General features: G+C 40.6%; 1 protein-coding gene across 1 annotated transcript in view; it reads left to right on the top strand.

Annotated features, from left to right (window-relative positions):
* Positions 1-17,559, top strand: part of zanl (zonadhesin, like) — a 59,368-nt gene that overhangs the window by 32,215 nt on the left and 9,594 nt on the right. The window contains exons 9-27 of the mRNA XM_020594860.1: positions 6-21; positions 917-1,061; positions 1,427-1,674; positions 1,885-2,062; positions 2,316-2,424; positions 3,384-3,478; positions 4,819-4,995; positions 7,350-7,558; positions 8,159-8,303; positions 9,250-9,347; positions 9,458-9,604; positions 9,825-9,989; positions 10,445-10,572; positions 12,500-12,771; positions 12,857-13,065; positions 14,144-14,288; positions 14,464-14,711; positions 14,882-15,011; positions 15,946-16,147. Coding sequence (XP_020450516.1) covers positions 6-21; positions 917-1,061; positions 1,427-1,674; positions 1,885-2,062; positions 2,316-2,424; positions 3,384-3,478; positions 4,819-4,995; positions 7,350-7,558; positions 8,159-8,303; positions 9,250-9,347; positions 9,458-9,604; positions 9,825-9,989; positions 10,445-10,572; positions 12,500-12,771; positions 12,857-13,065; positions 14,144-14,288; positions 14,464-14,711; positions 14,882-15,011; positions 15,946-16,147 — 3,066 coding nt within the window. The remainder of the gene's footprint in view (positions 1-5; positions 22-916; positions 1,062-1,426; positions 1,675-1,884; positions 2,063-2,315; positions 2,425-3,383; positions 3,479-4,818; positions 4,996-7,349; positions 7,559-8,158; positions 8,304-9,249; positions 9,348-9,457; positions 9,605-9,824; positions 9,990-10,444; positions 10,573-12,499; positions 12,772-12,856; positions 13,066-14,143; positions 14,289-14,463; positions 14,712-14,881; positions 15,012-15,945; positions 16,148-17,559) is intronic.

The raw sequence follows: 17,559 nt of genomic DNA on the forward strand, positions 1-17,559 counted from the left end.
ACCAGTGGATCCTATCACCCTGTAAGTAATTCAGCACCCCCATATTCCACATCAGTCCTCTTGTCATATATGAGTGTGTGTTTCATGTGTTCAGTAGTCATAAAGTTTATCAAAGGTGCTGTGCAAATATAAACTAAGCCTGCAATCTAGGTCGACCTAGAAACTTAGTCCAGTTGATTTTTTTCTAACTTTTTTTTTCAGCGAAATATTCAGAATTTTGTTTGCAGAAATTTGAAAAAGGTATTGTGCTCTGATGTAATGTACTGGCATACTATTGTAATATAAGCATGAATATATAAATTATATTGAGTTTTAAAGCATAAACAATGTTTAAGCACATTTACAACAATGTTATTTTACTGTTATTGTCTATATGCCATAATAATGTTTTTATTTTTTATTTTTGTTCAATTTATGGCATAAGAAGTAACTATGCATCACTGTTTGCAGAAAATATTGTGCATTTTTTCCATTTCCAAGAGAAACTGTGTTAACATCTGTTCAAATAAAAACTCACCAAAATCTGTTATTTATCAAGGGGTGCCTAAACTTTTGCATAAGACTGTATATTGAGTTTTAAAGCATAAACAATGTTTAAGCACATATACAACAATGTTATTTTACTGTTATTGTCTATCTACCACAATGTTAGCACTATGTTTTTCTAATTTTCCCTTTATTTGGCTATCGGTGCCCTGATGTAATGTCTTCGAGCTCATTTTATGAAATACAGTTTTTACACATAGACATGCTGAATAATTTTAATAAGTTTACACACAATGGGAGGTAGCAGATGGAAGATTCTGTGCAAAAATGTCAGTTTTGGTTTTGAAAATCTGTTGGTCAGAGGGTTTGTATCTCACCTGGGCAATGATTTTTTATGGAGACTTAATCATAATTTCCATGTGTTTGTTAGGCGGGTGATGACTGGTACTTGGAGGCCTGTGAGCAGAAATGTGTGTGTCACAGTGGAGGTTTGATCCAGTGTTACAACAGCAGCTGTAAACCAGCCACTGAGAGCTGCCAGCTACAAGATGGAGAATATGGCTGCCACCCTCTGGGTGTGTTAAACACACACACTCACACACACACACACACACACACACATGCACCTCACAGTAGGTCCTGCTTTTACATTTGCTGAGATTCTGTCTTAGAGGGTCTTGTGTCAAAAGCTAGCCTTCATTAACTCTGCTGATATTGTGCTTATATGATGCATATTCCTCAGCTAGTTTGTGCTTTATCAAATTACTACATTTAAAATGTATATACAAAGCACAGAGAGAGGGAGGTATGTGTAACAATTTCTATGTTCTGCATCCCCTTTCTGCTCTTACGGTGTTAAAGATCAGTGTAATAAATCAGCAGACTCTGCCAGAGTCCAGACTCCTCACAGTTCAGTTAAATTCTTGCCTCTCTTGTTTAGGACATGGTATGTGCTCAGTCTCTGGTGATCCTCACTACACCACCTTTGATCAGCACAGCCATCATTATATGGGAGCCTGCTCTTATACCCTGACCAAGCCCTGCATCGCTTCTTCTGGCATGCCGTACTTTACCGTGGACACCCAGAATGAGCACCGAGGGAGTAATAAGCAAGTTTCCTACGTCAGGGCTGTGGTGATCAATGTGAACAGTGCTACTATCATTTTTGGCAAGGGCCGCATAGTCCAGGTATGTTAACTGACAGATTTACAGTATCTGTATCATGTACTACCGTGTCAGATTTGGAGGAAGAGCTTGCTGTATAGCACCAATGAATAGTTGTAAAATTTATTGCTAAAACAATTAGTCAATAAATCAATTAGCCAACTGACAAAGTTAATCATTAACAGTTTTGATAATTTGGTCCATCATCAAAACAAACATCTTTCTCTTCTTCAGGTCAACGGGACAGTGATTGTCCCCCCTGTCACTTCTATCAGTGGAGTTAAGATCTACTTCAGCGGAAGGTTTGTTGTTCTGGAGACCTCCTTTGGCCTGAGGGTGCGTTTTGATGGTAACCACCACGCTGATGTCTCTGTGCCAACTTCCTACAAAGGCCTTCTCTGTGGCATGTGTGGTAAGAACCAGTAAAATGGCATAACAGTAGACATTTTCAAGTGGGAGCCTATTTTCACTACAGCTGATTCCAGCCAGAGTTTTGTCTATTTCTTCACAACAGCTACCTCTCACTTTATGTACTGTACCTTAGTGTAGTTTTCCAACCTAAAACTACCAGGTCCAAAAAAAAAAAACCTGCCCCAAATGCAACCCTTAGTGTCCTTTTCAGCATGTTGACTCTGTAGTGAGTCTTATGTTTTCTGCCCTGGTAGGAAATTTCAATGGAGACTCCAAAGATGACAACCTGAAACCAGATAATACACCAGCTGCTAACAGCAATGAACTGGGAGACAGCTGGCAGGTTCCTGATCCACGACCTGAGTAAGTCACAGATACAGAACTGCACTCTCCAGCATCAATAAAAAAAAGGCAGCTCACTTACTGGTGAACAGTGTCTTTAATTACCCAATGGCCTTTACTTATGTCTAACAACAGAGTCATATTCAACATTCTGCTACACTCAATCTTCTTTACAGAAATACTAGATTATAGCTATTCTGTATTCACAAATTATCCCAAATTTCCATAATTTTGTGTTGTTTTGTTGTTGCTGTTTGATATAATAAACCCTGTCAGGAAAAACAGGCCACACTGAGCAGCAGGACTAAGAACTATGTGTATAGCAAGTGTCTCAGTGACTGTAACAAACTGTAAAGTTCAAACAGCTTGAAATAATTAGCAAACAAAAATTGTTTAAATTATAAAAGCGGAAATTTTACCCCTCAGTGGTTTTACATAGCCTTTATGCATTTACGCATTGGATTTTGACACTTGGCCATTCAAGTTCAGCAAAACATCAACAGAAATGTTTCATCCTTAGAGAACTCAAAATATCTGCAGCAGGTTTTACACTAATCTGACCAAAATGTTTCATCAACAATATGATGCTCTGGGGGACAGCGTGGTGGAGCCGTGGTTAGCACTGTCACCTCACAGCAAGAAGGTTCCGGGGCCTTTCTGTGTGGAGTTTGCATGTTCTCTCTGCGTGGGGTACTCCAGCTTCCTCCCACAGTCCAAAGACTCTAAATTGCCCGTAGGAGTGTGTGTGGTTGTTTGTCTACATGTCAGCCCTGTGACAGAATGGTGACCTGTCCAGGGTGTAACCCGTGTCTCGCCAGGATTGGCTCCAGACCCCCCCACAACCCTCTTCAGGATAAACGCTATAGATAATGAATAGATGGATGATTGATGCTCTGGGTGGATCAACAAGCATAGTCCAACATGCAAAAATCATCACATCTAATGAATTTGTTCTAATGAAACCTCCACCTCTTCTCCAGCTGTACCAATGGTGGAGGACATGAAGAATGTGATAAAAACGTGGAGGAGGAGGCCAAGAAGCCCACCAGCTGCGGCATAATCACCAATCCCAATGGTGTGTGACTAACACGCACATACACACACATACAATGTCAGGAAGACCAGTTTCCAGACCAACCCCCTGCACATCCCATGTCATTAACCTGCTATGATGAATGGGATCTCATTATCACCACTGTCATTAGAATCAGCATCACAATCAGGTGCACTACATGCATGAGTGGTCTGCAGGAATCAATGGAATAAGGTCCAATTTAATATATCACAATGTTTATTAGTACATTCAGAAAAATACTAAAGATAGATGATTCTAAAAGATGTTAAAGCAGAGTCGAGCAACAACATAAGCAGTGACAGCACCCCTCTACATCTTTATGTATTCTTCTGTTTGTCTTCATTCATTGTTCTTCACTGGTTTGATGATTATTAGATCTGTAAATCATATATTTTGAACAGCAAGGCCAGTTGACCTTCAATTTCATATATTTTTGGAAGGGACCAACTGCTAACCCAGTAGACCTAGGGAAACCTCATAGACTTGGGTATTTCGTGTTTAGCACATTAGCTTGATTGGCACACACTCTGAGCTTAAAAATAGCACCTAGATGTAGTGAACCTAGACAACAGAGGTTCACCAACCATTTGTAAAAATGTTGATGTCACCAAACAGTGTCGAAGTGTTAAATTCTACAGGTGTATTATGCCAACTTATATGTAGCTACCAGGGAGGCCATCCATGAAACACACACCTACGTGAGTGACTGAACATGAAAAAACAAATGACTTAGTGATCACTCATCACATCTGACACACCTGAGAAGAGCTGATGGAGTTAGAAGCTCTGTCACATCTGATGAGGGCACACCAGCCACCATGGCCATATAACTCTGGCACATGTAAAGGGTTTCATGGCCAAATGCAAGAGCAACGACAACCATGGCTGTATGACCTTGAGGAAATTTATACCCTGCCCAAGCCCAAATACTCTTATGTTGGCCCTTGATACTACAGGGTGGGTGAAAAGTAACTAGGCATTAAAAATTGTCTATAGAACTTGTAGTATTACTGGAGTCATGATGAAAACAGTGTCTAAATAGATGATAGTAAATAGGATTTCATATGAATCAAATTCAATCATTCAAATATCAATCAAATTAATATGAAAAGAAATCATATTTCATATGAAATCTATCTATTTAGAGACTGTTTTCATCATGACTCCAGTGATACTACAAGTTCTATAGCCAATTTCTAATGCCTAGTTACTTTTCACCCTGTAGATGCAAGCCAGCCAACTAGAGTAGTCCAGTACCATGCTAAGTGTTTTTCTGAGTAAAATAGGTTTGCCTGGCATTCACCTCTATTGCATTTATGTGTTGTTGATCTTGACCTCAGGTATCTTTAAGCCCTGCCACTCTGTCGTGCTGCCCAACCCATACTTTGGAAACTGTGTGTATGACATGTGTGCAACTGGAGGGCAGACTGTGGCTCTGTGCCAGGCCATAGAGAGCTATGCTGACATGTGTGCTGCTGCAGGAGTCCCCATCGCATGGAGAAACAATACCTTCTGTCGTAAGTCTGTGTGTGTGTGTATGTAAAACAAAACACTGAACAAAAGTTAAACACAGTTACATTTTTTGATTGTTTTCTTGACAACCTTGAACTATCTCTAAAGGCTCTGTCCATTCTGGGAAAATTGTTTTACGTGTGTTGTGTGGTGATCGACTTTAGGGATTTGATGTGTATGTAAATACAGTCTTATGCAAAAGTTTAGGCACCCCTTGATAAATAACAGATTTTGGTGATTTTTTATTTGAACAGATGTTAACACAGTTTCTCTTGGAAATGGAAAAAATGCACAATATTTTCAGCAAACAGTGATGCATAGTTACTTCTTATGCCATAAATTGAACAAAAATAAAAAATAAAAACATTATTATGGCATGGTGCAAAAGTTTGGGCACCCTAAGAGTTCCAGAGTCTCAAAGTCTCTCACAAGGTATCAGACCTTAATCAGCTCGTTAGATCTGATGCACAGCAACAGCTGTCATTGGTAAATGCCAATTTCAAAGCTGTACAAATACTTTGACTCTTCAAACCTTGTGCACACACTTGTGGACACCCAGCAACCATGGGTTCCTCTAAGCAGCTGTGTAAGACCCTGAAAATGAAAGTTATTGACGCCCACAATGCAGGAGAAGGCTACAAGAAGATAGCAAAGCGTTGTCAGCTTGCAGTTTCCACAGTAAGAAATGTAAATAAGAGATGGCAGATCAGGGGAACTGTGGAGGTCAAGATGAGATCTGGAAGACCAAGAAAACTCTCGGACAGAACTGCTCGTATGCTGGTCAGAAAGACAAATCAAAACCCCCATTTGACTGCAAAAAACCTGCAGGAAGATTTAGCAGACTCAGGAGTGGTGGTGCACCGTTCCACTGTGCAGCGATGCTTGCACAGACAAGGCCTTCATGGAAGAGTCAGCAGAAGAAAACCTTATCTGCGTCCCCATCATAAAATCCAACGTCTGAAGTATGCAACAGGACATCTACAGAAGCCCGATGCGTTTTGGAAACAAGTGCTGTGGACTGATGAAGTTAAAATAGAACTCTTTGGACACAATCAGCAAAGGCATGTTTGGAGAAAAAAAGGAGCAGCATTTCATGAAAAGAACACCTTGCCAACTATTAAGCATGGGGGTGGATCTATCATGCTCTGGGGTTGTGTTGCAGCCAGTGGCACAGGAAACATTGCACGGGTGGAGGGAAGAATGGATTCCACTAAATACCAGCAAATTCTGGAAGCAAACATCACACCATCTGTAAAAAAGCTGAAGCTGAAAAGAGGATGGCTTCTACAACAGGACAATGATCCTAAACATACCTCGAAATCCACTATGGAATACCTCAAGAGACGCAGGCTGAAGGTTTTGGAATGGCCATCACAGTCCCCTGATTTAAACATCATTGAAAATTTGTGGGTAGATCTTAAAAGAGCTGTGCATGCAAGACGACCAAAGAATATTACAGAACTAGAAGCCTTTTGCAAGGAAGAATGGGAGAAGATCCCAAGTACAAGAATTGAAAGACTTTTAGCTGGCTATGAAAAGCGTTTGCAAGCTGTGATATCTGCCAGAGGAGGTGTTACTAAGTACTGATTGTGTAGGGTGCCCAAACTTTTGCACCATGCCATAATAATGTTTTTATTTTTTATTTTTGTTCAATTTATGGCATAAGAAGTAACTATGCATCACTGTTTGCTGAAAATATTGTGCATTTTTTCCATTTCCAAGAGAAACTGTGTTAACATCTGTTCAAATAAAAAATCAGCAAAATCTGTTATTTATCAAGGGGTGCCTAAACTTTTGCATAAGACTGTATGTATGTATGGATGTTAGTGGCAGCCATGATTTGTTACAAATGAAAAGCTGAATTAATAAGCAATATAAATTGACAAACACACTTGGAGGCTAGTGTCAGTTCCTGTATTTGACTGTTGCCACAGTGACTGCTGTTCAACAAACGTTACATAAGCTGGGTCTAGTAAAATTAACTTAATCTTCTTTAACTAAGAAAACATAGGATCCTATTTTATGAATGAAAAGGAAGCATTTCAGATTAACAGGTTCTTCCTGGTGGTACAGGCTACCTTGTATCTAATTTGGATAACTCCACTGTGGGTGATGTAAAATGCGAAATTTTCAAATTTAGGTTTGGAAAAGTTTTTCTGGGTCAAAAAAGCAGAAATGACATATTTTACTACTGAACACACTCATACTTGATTTATTGGTAAACAAATTTGTTCCACCATTTTAACTAGCAACAGTGCAGACATGACAGTTTTGTCTAGATTCTGATGAAAGTTATAAAGTTGTATACTTCCCAAAATATCTTGGAAACACCCTTTTCCAAATCTTCTCTTCCATCCAGCTCTGAAGTGTCCTCCAGGGAGTCAATACACACCATGTAGCACTGCCTGTCCTCAGCCCAGCTGTCAGGAACCCGTGGGCCATGATGGCCCCTGCAATCAGCCCTGTGTGGAGGGATGCATTTGTAACCCTGGCCTTATCCTCAGTGGAGACAAATGTGTCCCGCTCAGTGAGTGTGGATGTACTGATGAAAACAGAAAGTACAAACCGGTAGGTGTGCTTGGGTGGAACATTTATGCTGTGCTTCCGCTATTGGAACCTAATGAGCTGCTTTATTTTTCCACTGTATTGTTAGTCTGTTGGTCTCTGTTTAGCTGAGGGAGGGGCTGCTCCTCTCTCACTCATGCAATCAGCTGTGTGTTTACACAAGGCACTTGTAATGCTAATGCTTGAGGTGTGAAGATGCAGACATTTAACCAATCACTGGCAACTGCTCTGCGTGCACGCTCCCTCTCCCCCCTTGCATTCCTCATACTTGATTTTAGTACTACCTCCTGAGGGGTGCCGAAATTTAGCTCCCAGAATGCACCTCCAAAGTTGGCACACCTTATTGGGAAATAAACGCAAAACTTGTGGAAGTCAATAAAGAGGTGTTCAAGTTGTCTTTTGTGTGGAATGTCTGAGAGACAGCATGGGTATTTTTCCATTATATTACTTGGCACAACACGTTTAAGTAGGTTCCTATAGTGGAAAAACTCCTTTAAGGGACAAAAGGGATTTTGTGTTTCTTGAGTTTTGTTCAAGAAAATATGCTTGAACATGTGTTGAACTTATTTATGTGCACTATTTGTCCATGTGGGTGGGGCGTAGGTGGGAGACACCTGGTTCACAGAGATGGACTGCTCGGAGCGCTGTAAGTGTAATGCCAACCACAACATCACCTGTGAGCCCTGGCAGTGCAGCCCTGCACAGGAGTGTAAAGTGGTGGAAGGAGTACTGGGCTGCCACTCCACAGGTAAACCTAACAACAGACAGACTGAATGACCAAAATTTACTACAGCTGGAGCTGTGTCAGTATTTCAATAATAATCATGAACTGATCATTTTCCATCTTAAAGAGGTGGTATGATGGAAAACAAAAAAAAAACTGAGGTGTGAGGTGGAGCACGGTGATGGCTAAGGTCAAACCTGGTAAAGTCTTTCCTTAGAGTGTTTTTACTATTAGAATTTTGAATTTCCCACCTGGAGGGCGAGCCGGTTGAAACTGTACCTACTGCCACATTGCACCCAGGTATGAAATTAGATGTGTGAGGATAAGCCTACTCTGAGAGTGTAGGGAGCTAAATGAGAACAGTTGTGCTAAAGCTACACTAGCTGCCTCCAGCTGCATTTGAAAAAAATGACTGTTACTTGGTTAGGAAACAAACACGATCCTACCATTTTGAAACTTCCAGTTGAAGTATGTAGTCTGCAACAGCAGGTTTCTCTCCTTTTCATTCAGGATCAGACTCTAGTTCATATACCTCTGTATACTGTCTTGTGTTTCCAGATGCAGCCATTAGCATAAGGTAAAGTTTGATCATAGGAGTCTTATTCTGATTGGTTGGGGGTAGTGATCTGTCATCGCCTCCAACCAATCAGAGTAGGTGCTCGTGAATATAAATATTAAATTTTATGTTATTAGCTTTGAAAACAGAGAAGAATCTGGGCTGTTTGTAAAAATAGAGTTAGAGAACTCTAAACAACTTTGGGTGAATAAAATATGCCCATTATTTATAAAAATGGGTCAGAAATGGCCATAATACCACCTTTTTAAAAAATGCTTCCAGATTTCAAAATAATTCTGGTTTATTATAATATGGGCCATATTTTTGTATTTGTGTTCACCATTTCTCTTTGAGCTAGTCAATGACCATTAGATACATTTTTTACATTTGACTGACCCTCACTTCCCTCCTCAGGTAAAGGAGTGTGTCATGTGGCTGGAGACCCTCACTACTACACCTTTGATGGTGTGATGCACACATTCATGGGTACCTGCACTTACACTCTGGTGGAGGTATGGGAAGAACTTGATGCACATCTGTCATCATTGTGCCCCTGACTGCTTTACCTGCTATGCATTCTTAAACTATAAGATGTTTCAAATCATTTTTCTGAATATTCTAGGTGTGTAACGCCACCAAGGTAACTCCCTTCAGGATAGTGGCTAAAAACGAGGAGCGTGGTCAACCAGAGGCCTCCTATGTTCGCTCTGTCAAAGTCTACCTACCTCATGATACTGTAGTTGAACTGCAGAAGAGCCACAGAGTACTGGTAAGGAGAATTTCAGATTTAATGGGTATTAAGTCATAACTGCAGAAAACAGCAAAGGGATACGTCCTTACATTATCTGTACAGCTTATCCTGAATAGAGTTGCGGCGGGGGGCTGTAAGTTATCCCAGCTGACATTGGGCGAAAGGCGGGGTACACCTTGGACAGGTCCAAGGGGACAGTGAAATTAGTGATCTCTGTGTTCTCTCTGCCCTGTCTTAGATGAATGGGCGGAGGGTGCGAACCCCAGTTTCCATTGACTTGGCTGGAGCCAAGGTGATATCCAGTGGGTCCTACAGTCTGCTGGACACAAACTTTGGTCTGCAGGTGAAGTTTGATGGGGTCCATCATCTAGAGATCACTGTTCCTGGAGAATACTTCAGCAAGGTATGAAATTATCTGACCAGTCTTACTGTCTTATGATCTGTCCATAAGTCACACAGTCAGGTTTCAGTATTTCTGCTGTTCCGTTTGTAGCTGCCTGTTATTTATTTGTTTTACTGGATTGTGAATGCTGTAAGCTTGTTAAGATCGCTCGGTTTATGGTAAATGGTCTTATACTTGTATAGCGCCTTTCTATGCTTTTACAGCACACTCAAACCGCTTTCACATTATTCGGCCATTCACCCATTCGCACTCCCAAGAACGCACGCATTCACACACCGGTGACATCACTGGAAGCAACTGGGGGTTCAGTGTCTTGCTCAAGGACACCTCAACATGTTGACTGGACAAGCCAGGAATCGAACCGCTAATCCTCCGGTTAGGAAATGACCCGCTCTACCTCCTGAGCCCCATATGGAAACATTGTCATAACCCTGTTCCACCTCCCTTCTCTCCAGCTGTGTGGCATGTGTGGGAACTATAACCACAACTCGTCTGATGACAACTTGATGCCCGACAAGAAACCAGCCAAGGATGTGATTGAATTGGGCAACAGCTGGAAATCAGATGGAGACAGTGATCCTGGGTCAGTGGGCTACAACCATCACACATGTTTTATTATAAATATCTCATGACAGGATTATCTCTCCAATCAGCATCAAGTTCTTCTGATCATTATTTGCAAAGAGTACATTTTTTTAGTCTGTGTAGTTTATAATAAATTCTATAAAATCAAAAAAGAAACTGTGGCACAATGAAGGGTTGAGGAATTCTACACACATAATAGTGCAGCTGCAACTTCCCACAGCTTTGATAGTATGCACAGTATTCTGAGAGAAGTCCACTGCCAAAATAAACAGTGTGGTCAGGTGAATGTGGTTGGTTGTGACGTTCTGGTCAGTTTCAGGTGAGTTGAACTGAAATTTAAAATAACACAGCTAACAATAATGATGAAGAAGCTTCTTGATTTAATTTTATATACTTTGATTTACTGTACATGGCTGGCTCACATAGGCTGATTATTTTTACATCTAATCTTGACAATTAATGTCATTTTTAGCAATAATACAGGTGTGTCAACAACCATTTTTGGCATTCCAGCCCTCAAACTAGATTCTAAAAGAGTCAAAGCCTGCAAAAGTTTATTATACCAAACAAAGGTAATATGCACAGACAGACTATGAGGAAATGAGCCTCCAGGCACAAATAGGTAAAAGCCCCCACACACCTCCTATTTGTGATGTCTTCATGATTGCTGTGTGTTATTATGGTCATTTGTCATCTTTATTTAGTGATTTTGCATCTCTTTGTGGGCACTTTCATTCAATCTGTATTCATACAGGGTATGTAATGACAGCTATTTCACTCTGTTTTGCATGGATGCCCTGTTTACACAAAACACAATTTCACAAGCAAAACAAATCTCTAGTGACAAATAGCAGCACGATGTGTTGAATCACGTGCTTTCAGGGTTTTGGCAGAGGCATGCATAGAAATGATGTTGCCATAGTCTAATACAGAACAATCTACTACAACAGCTTGTGATCTGTCAGACAAATAATTTCTAAAGCAATTACAAGACTTCTCCAATATGACCAAGTTTTTGCAAGAGAATGTTGTGATCCACAGCATCAAAAGCTTTGGATCCAGACAAGAGAATTTAGATATAGGGTGACAATTATTGAGTTTATTTGAGGGTCCCCCTTTATGCAGTGGTATAACATAGGCAGTCTTCCACAGAATAGGAATGCTTTCTGTGAATAATGTCAAATAAAAAATATGAGTAATACATCCCACAATAAGTGGTGCAGTCAGCTGCACCGCAGCCATTTTTGGGTCAGTAGAATAAAGAGCATTTAGGACGTTCAGGACCACAGGTAAAAGGTCTAACCAGATACCGGGCCTCTGGGTTCTGAGTTCCATCAGAATCGATGTGGTTTTGTGTCATAGTGGCATTATCAGATGAAAAAAAACAGAAGAAATAAAGTGCTCATTAAAGACATAACACATCTTTGACTTGTCGGTAATGACAAGAGAATCCTTACCAAAAAAACCCTTAATAACGTAGTCTTAACTTAGAGTCTCATTGTGGTTGTTTGTCATCTTTGTAGCCACTTTGCATATCTTGGGGTTGTTAGCATTTCTTTTTGATTGTGGCTGTGGTCTTTGAAGTAATTTTGTGACCTTAAATCAAAAAAATATAAGGCACTGTCTCTTCATACAGAGGCTCTGGCCCTGTGCCTTTTAGGCTTGTTTAGTAGTCCATCCATAGTTGTATTAAATTCACAACATACTGACAATTGTGTTGGGCTTAAAGATGGTGTAGTGCAGTTGTAAAACGTCCAACAGAACATATGTAAGTTTGATATTCTATGTAATCACCAGCAGATGAGTGTCATAAAAATTGTCACCTAGGATAGCATGAGTTCACATATCAGCTAAGTCACTCAGACACAGCATCGCAACATCCTAGAGCCTGATGAATCCATTCATCGAAACATTCTCCTCTCTAGCTGTCAGCCAGACACTCGCCCAGACATCCACCCCAACTGCACTGCAGAAGAAGAGAAACTGTACGAGGCCCAGTGTGCCAAGGTCATTCTCTCTGACCGCTTCAAGCCCTGCTACTCCCTGGTGCCCCCTGAGGCTTTCCTGGGTAACTGCATCTATGACATGTGTGAATATAACGGCATGCAGGCAACGCTCTGTGACAACGTGGATGCATATGCTCAGGCCTGTCAGAGTGCCGGAGTCACCATCAGCTGGAGGAACAACACCTTCTGTCGTAAGTCATAATAAGCTAATCAACTGTTTAAATCAAATATTTTAGTTTGAATCTTTTCATACTTAATTCTATTCCTTCCCTGCAGCCCTGCCCTGCCCTCCTAAGAGTCACTACTCAGACTGCACGGCCCCCTGCCCCCCAACCTGCTCAGACCTCTTCCCCATTTTCTGCCACCTTCCTCCAACTACCTGTGTGGAAGGATGTCAGTGTGATGCAGGATTTGTCCTCAGTGACAGCAAGTGTGTTCCTCTGGACAGATGTGGCTGTCTGGACTCAGATGGAGAGTACCATGATGTGAGTGAAGCAAATCCATGCTGCTGCTGGCTGAACATCCTGAATACTGAAATCACAAACATGTGGGTTATAAGCATTAAAGGTGCGAAGGAGCTTTATTTTTTTAGCAAGAAGGTCTTAGTTGAGACCCAGCAAAAAGATTTACATCAGTGGTGCCCATTGGTAAAAAGGAATAATGAAGAAATAAGATCAACACTTATTCCCAATAATTTCTGAGGCTTTTTCCAGAAATGAACTATGATATATGTTGCTAATTATAGGGAAAATATCAATTTTATGGAACAAAAAGTTTCTTTTAAGAAAAGCAGTTACTCATTTATTAATCTGAAGCTTTATTTTTACGTGTTACATTGTGCCTGGAGACATTTCATGTTTGAATATTCAGCTTCCTTAATACTAAATGACATAGTTATTTCTAGAAACTTTCCTGGGTAGTTACTATAGGCAAATACAATGAAGCCCAAAAGACCTGACAGAGAACACTATAATGATTTTTCTACTTTGCTTATTATATTGTGTTGAGTCTTATAGCTACTATGTCTTAGCACCAGCAACTGAAGCTCCTTGGTTTGTTTGTTTGTTTGTTTTTTGTTTTTTAACCTTTATTGATTCAGCTATATGATCACACCTGGAAGCTGCCCAGTACAACCACAGACTGACTTGTGGCCATTGAGCAGCTCCACTTGAGCATGTTGGGGTTAAGGGCCTTGCTCAAAGGCACCGCAGTGGTGGCAATGATGTGATGATGATGATGATGATTATTATGATTATCGTAATGAGGGCACTACTTCTGTCACTTGAATCCTGCCAGTCTGGGGAATTAACTAATGACCACAAGCTCGCTTCTCTAACCTTAAGGCCACTGCTGCCCCACCATTGTTATCAGGTGTAAAAAGCAACACGCAGCTCTATTAATTGACTTGAGGCACATTCTTTGGAATGAAATTAGAAATATGGTCACATGTAGCAGTATAGTATATTATTATTTTCATAGTAATTAGATTGAAATTTAAACAAACTGATACCAAGTTGTGTCTGTAAATGTAAATGCATCTGTTTTGTGTATATGTGTGTGTAGGTGGGAGACTCGTGGCTGACAGGTAAATGTGTGAACTCCTGTACTTGTAACCCCGGTGGCAGTATCACATGTAAGGACCACAGCTGCGATTCAGACTCATTGTGTGTCCTGGACAAATATGGAGACCTTTACTGCCAACCCACCAGTGAGTCCACCACCCTAGAGGCTTTATGTGTTATATTACAACATGCTGGGACTGGCAAACAGTGCACAATTTAAATACTTTAAACCTCAAAAATGTAAATACAAATTGGCGAGTTCTGCACTGTTTGGATACTGACCCTTTTTAATCTTTCCTATTCATTTGACATCTTTTCTAGAGTTCAACAAGTGCAGCATCTCTGGTGATCCTCACTACCGAACATTTGATGGTTTCGCCCATTACTTCCAGGGTACCAACATCTACGTCCTGACTCAGGGTCACAACCTTCAGAACTCCTTGTCACCCCTGGTGGTGAGGGGAAAGAACATCAGACGGGGGGGGAACAAAAAGGTGTCATTCCTGGACCAGATGTACATTGATGTTTATGGTGTCAATGTTCGCTTCCTGCAGAAGAAGACTGTCTTGGTCAGTACTTCTGGTAGTACAAATCATCTAAATGAAAAACATGTCACACAACTTCTCCAGCACACCGTACTTCATGTTGACTTGCACTGCATCTTTGCTGTGTGTGCATTCTAAGTAAAAAGACATTGTTGTAGAAAACATAAACTGCAATCACATTGTATCTCCTCTAGGTGAATGGAGAGCGTGTTGCACCTCCTCTCAGTCCAGTTGATGGTTTGACCATCACAGTGAACTCCAAGCAGGTCCAGCTCACCACTGACTTTGGACTCACTGTACGCTTTGATGGCAACATTCGTGGAGGTAAGAGAACAATAAAACTTCTTCCCTCGCTAACTGAGCTCTTCTCTGGCTTGTTTGTGAATCCAGTCATTTCCGTTCAGAACCCTGGAGTCATTCTGAAAGCTGATTCTGACTTTGATAAACATATTAGCATCCTAGCCAAGATGGCTTTTTATCACCTGAAGAACACATCCAAAATCCTTTTTCTTTTTTATGTCTAGTTGTAGCTGTAAATATAGGCCACGCTTCCATTCCTAGTTGAGCTACTGTAATACCCTTTGTGCTGGTCTACATAAACAAATGATTTGTAAACTACAGCTCTTTCAAAATGCCTTGGTCAGAATGCTTAATATGAAGTCATACATTTGAACCTAAACAGTAGAGGATTAACTATAAAGTCTTATAGTCTATAAAGTAATGGCTTTATGGTCTATAAAACTCCTAAAACTGCACCCAGATGATTTTTTTCTACATTTTTTCAGCATACTATGACCTGGATGACTGAGACTTTGCACGGACAGGTTTATAAAACAGTTAATAAGTTGGCTCCTCGGTATATTCATGACTTGCTTGCTGAATACATTCCTTCTAGACCACTCAGGTAATCAGCTAGTTATTTCTTAACTGTGCCGAAATTAAATTTAAAGTCTTCAGAAGGTGCTTTCGCTTACCTAGGTCTCACTCTCTGGCATAAATTACCAGATGATCTGCATTCAACCACCACCATCAGTACTCTAAAAAAAGGCTTAGATTGTTTCTCTTTTCCTGTCTCTATGAATAAGCAATTTGTTTTACTTGAGCTCGGATGTATAGACCCGTTGTGATATTATTTTTGTTGCTGTATTCTAACTTTCTGTGACTTTATCTATGCTCTTATACTGTATGTGGGGCACTGAAAGGTATAAATAAAGCTGACTTGACTTGACTTGACTATGTTTCTCTGTTTGTTTATCAGAGATCATACTGCCCAGCACCTACAAGAACGCTGTCAGAGGGTTATGTGGAAATTATGATGGCATCACCAGAAACGAGTATATGAAGCCAGACGGGACAGTGGTTAGGAATTTGAATGAATTTGGAGAAAGCTGGAAAGTCAGCGGCCGACAGGCTGACGGACTGAAGCTCTATGGCCTTCCTCACACTGTCCATGCACACAGGTAGGACCACAGTCAGGGTCCCTGTTAACTGTAAATACTGCTTCAGTAGATTTTGATAGTGGTTCAAAGTGGGGCCCCCTTAGATACCTTAGGGCTCGTGAGTGTGGAGATTCATTCTTGACCTGTAAATGGTGAAATATTCTAAAGTCAAGTTTAAAGTCTGTGTGGAGTTCTAACTGTACCTGCATGGGTTCTCTCCGGGTACTTTGGCTTCCTCCGACAGTTCAAAGACATGCAGCTTAGGTTGACTGGTGACTCTAAATTTCCCCCAAGTGTGAGTGTGAGTGTGGATGGTTGTTTGTCTACATGTCAGCCCTGTGATAGACTGGTGACCTGTCCAGGGCGGACCCCGACACATGCGCGGTAGTTCACTAAACAGTTGTATTGAACCACTGTGCTGAGGCGTGGTTTGATCACGTGACTAGTGACGTATGAAACACTTTACTGCTGCATTCGGTATCGAAACCCTGTCAGTGGTTTGGTTGTCTTGACTCTTTGGGGGAACTGAGCTGAGCCTTCGAAGGAAATAGAGACCGAGTCAGCAGAGATTTGTTTTGACAGTGTTGCATTCAGTACTAAAGATTCTATAACATTACTAAACAATGATTCTCAGAGCAAATGAAAACAGTTGATGTAAGCGCTGTAACATGCACATTGGTGGGAGTTGATGAAGGATCATGGTATGTAGTAGCTAACCTTACTCAAATGTGAAACAACCATGAGGTAATTTGATTGGATCTTGTAATGTGCATCATGAAAACCACAGTCTTGTAACAATGTAGCGTGGGTTTGATTCCCGATACAGCCAGTTTTATTTAGATCATCAATGAAACATTTGAAATGAGATCACATTTGCCATCTAGCCTTCTAAACATCCACAATTCAACATCCTTTAAGCTATGGGCTATTTAGACTTGTTTTAAGATAGAATATGATTCATAACACAAAATGTCAGGCTAAGTATATAGCTATAGCCTAGTACAATCAGACGTGCCAAATAAGAAACATGGTCTTCAACATGAGTCCATGTTTACTTTATATTTTATTGTGCCAGCTTGAAACCATACAACCATGTAGTGTATTCAAACAGGAATATGCATGGCGAATCAAATCCCAAACAATCCACTGCATTTCATTTTACTGACCTACTCAAGCACTGTGTCATTGAAGCCTCAAGTAATGAATCATTTTTTTGAATACTGTGTCGAAGCTTCTACAAATCGAACAGCTATCACTAGTGAACACACTTTTTTTGAGAAAGCACTGCAGTGAATAGGCTATTTATTTTTTATTTATTGTATTCATTGTCACAGTCTTTTGGCAACAGTTGGCCTGTTATGACTCATATGCTGTTTAGAGACCAACGGAGGAAGGAGCGTTGTTCGAAATATATGGCTTTGAAAATGGCTTGC

The sequence above is a fragment of the Monopterus albus genome, unplaced genomic scaffold, assembly GCF_001952655.1.
Source record: "Monopterus albus unplaced genomic scaffold, M_albus_1.0 scaffold25.1, whole genome shotgun sequence".
NCBI lineage: Eukaryota > Metazoa > Chordata > Actinopteri > Synbranchiformes > Synbranchidae > Monopterus > Monopterus albus.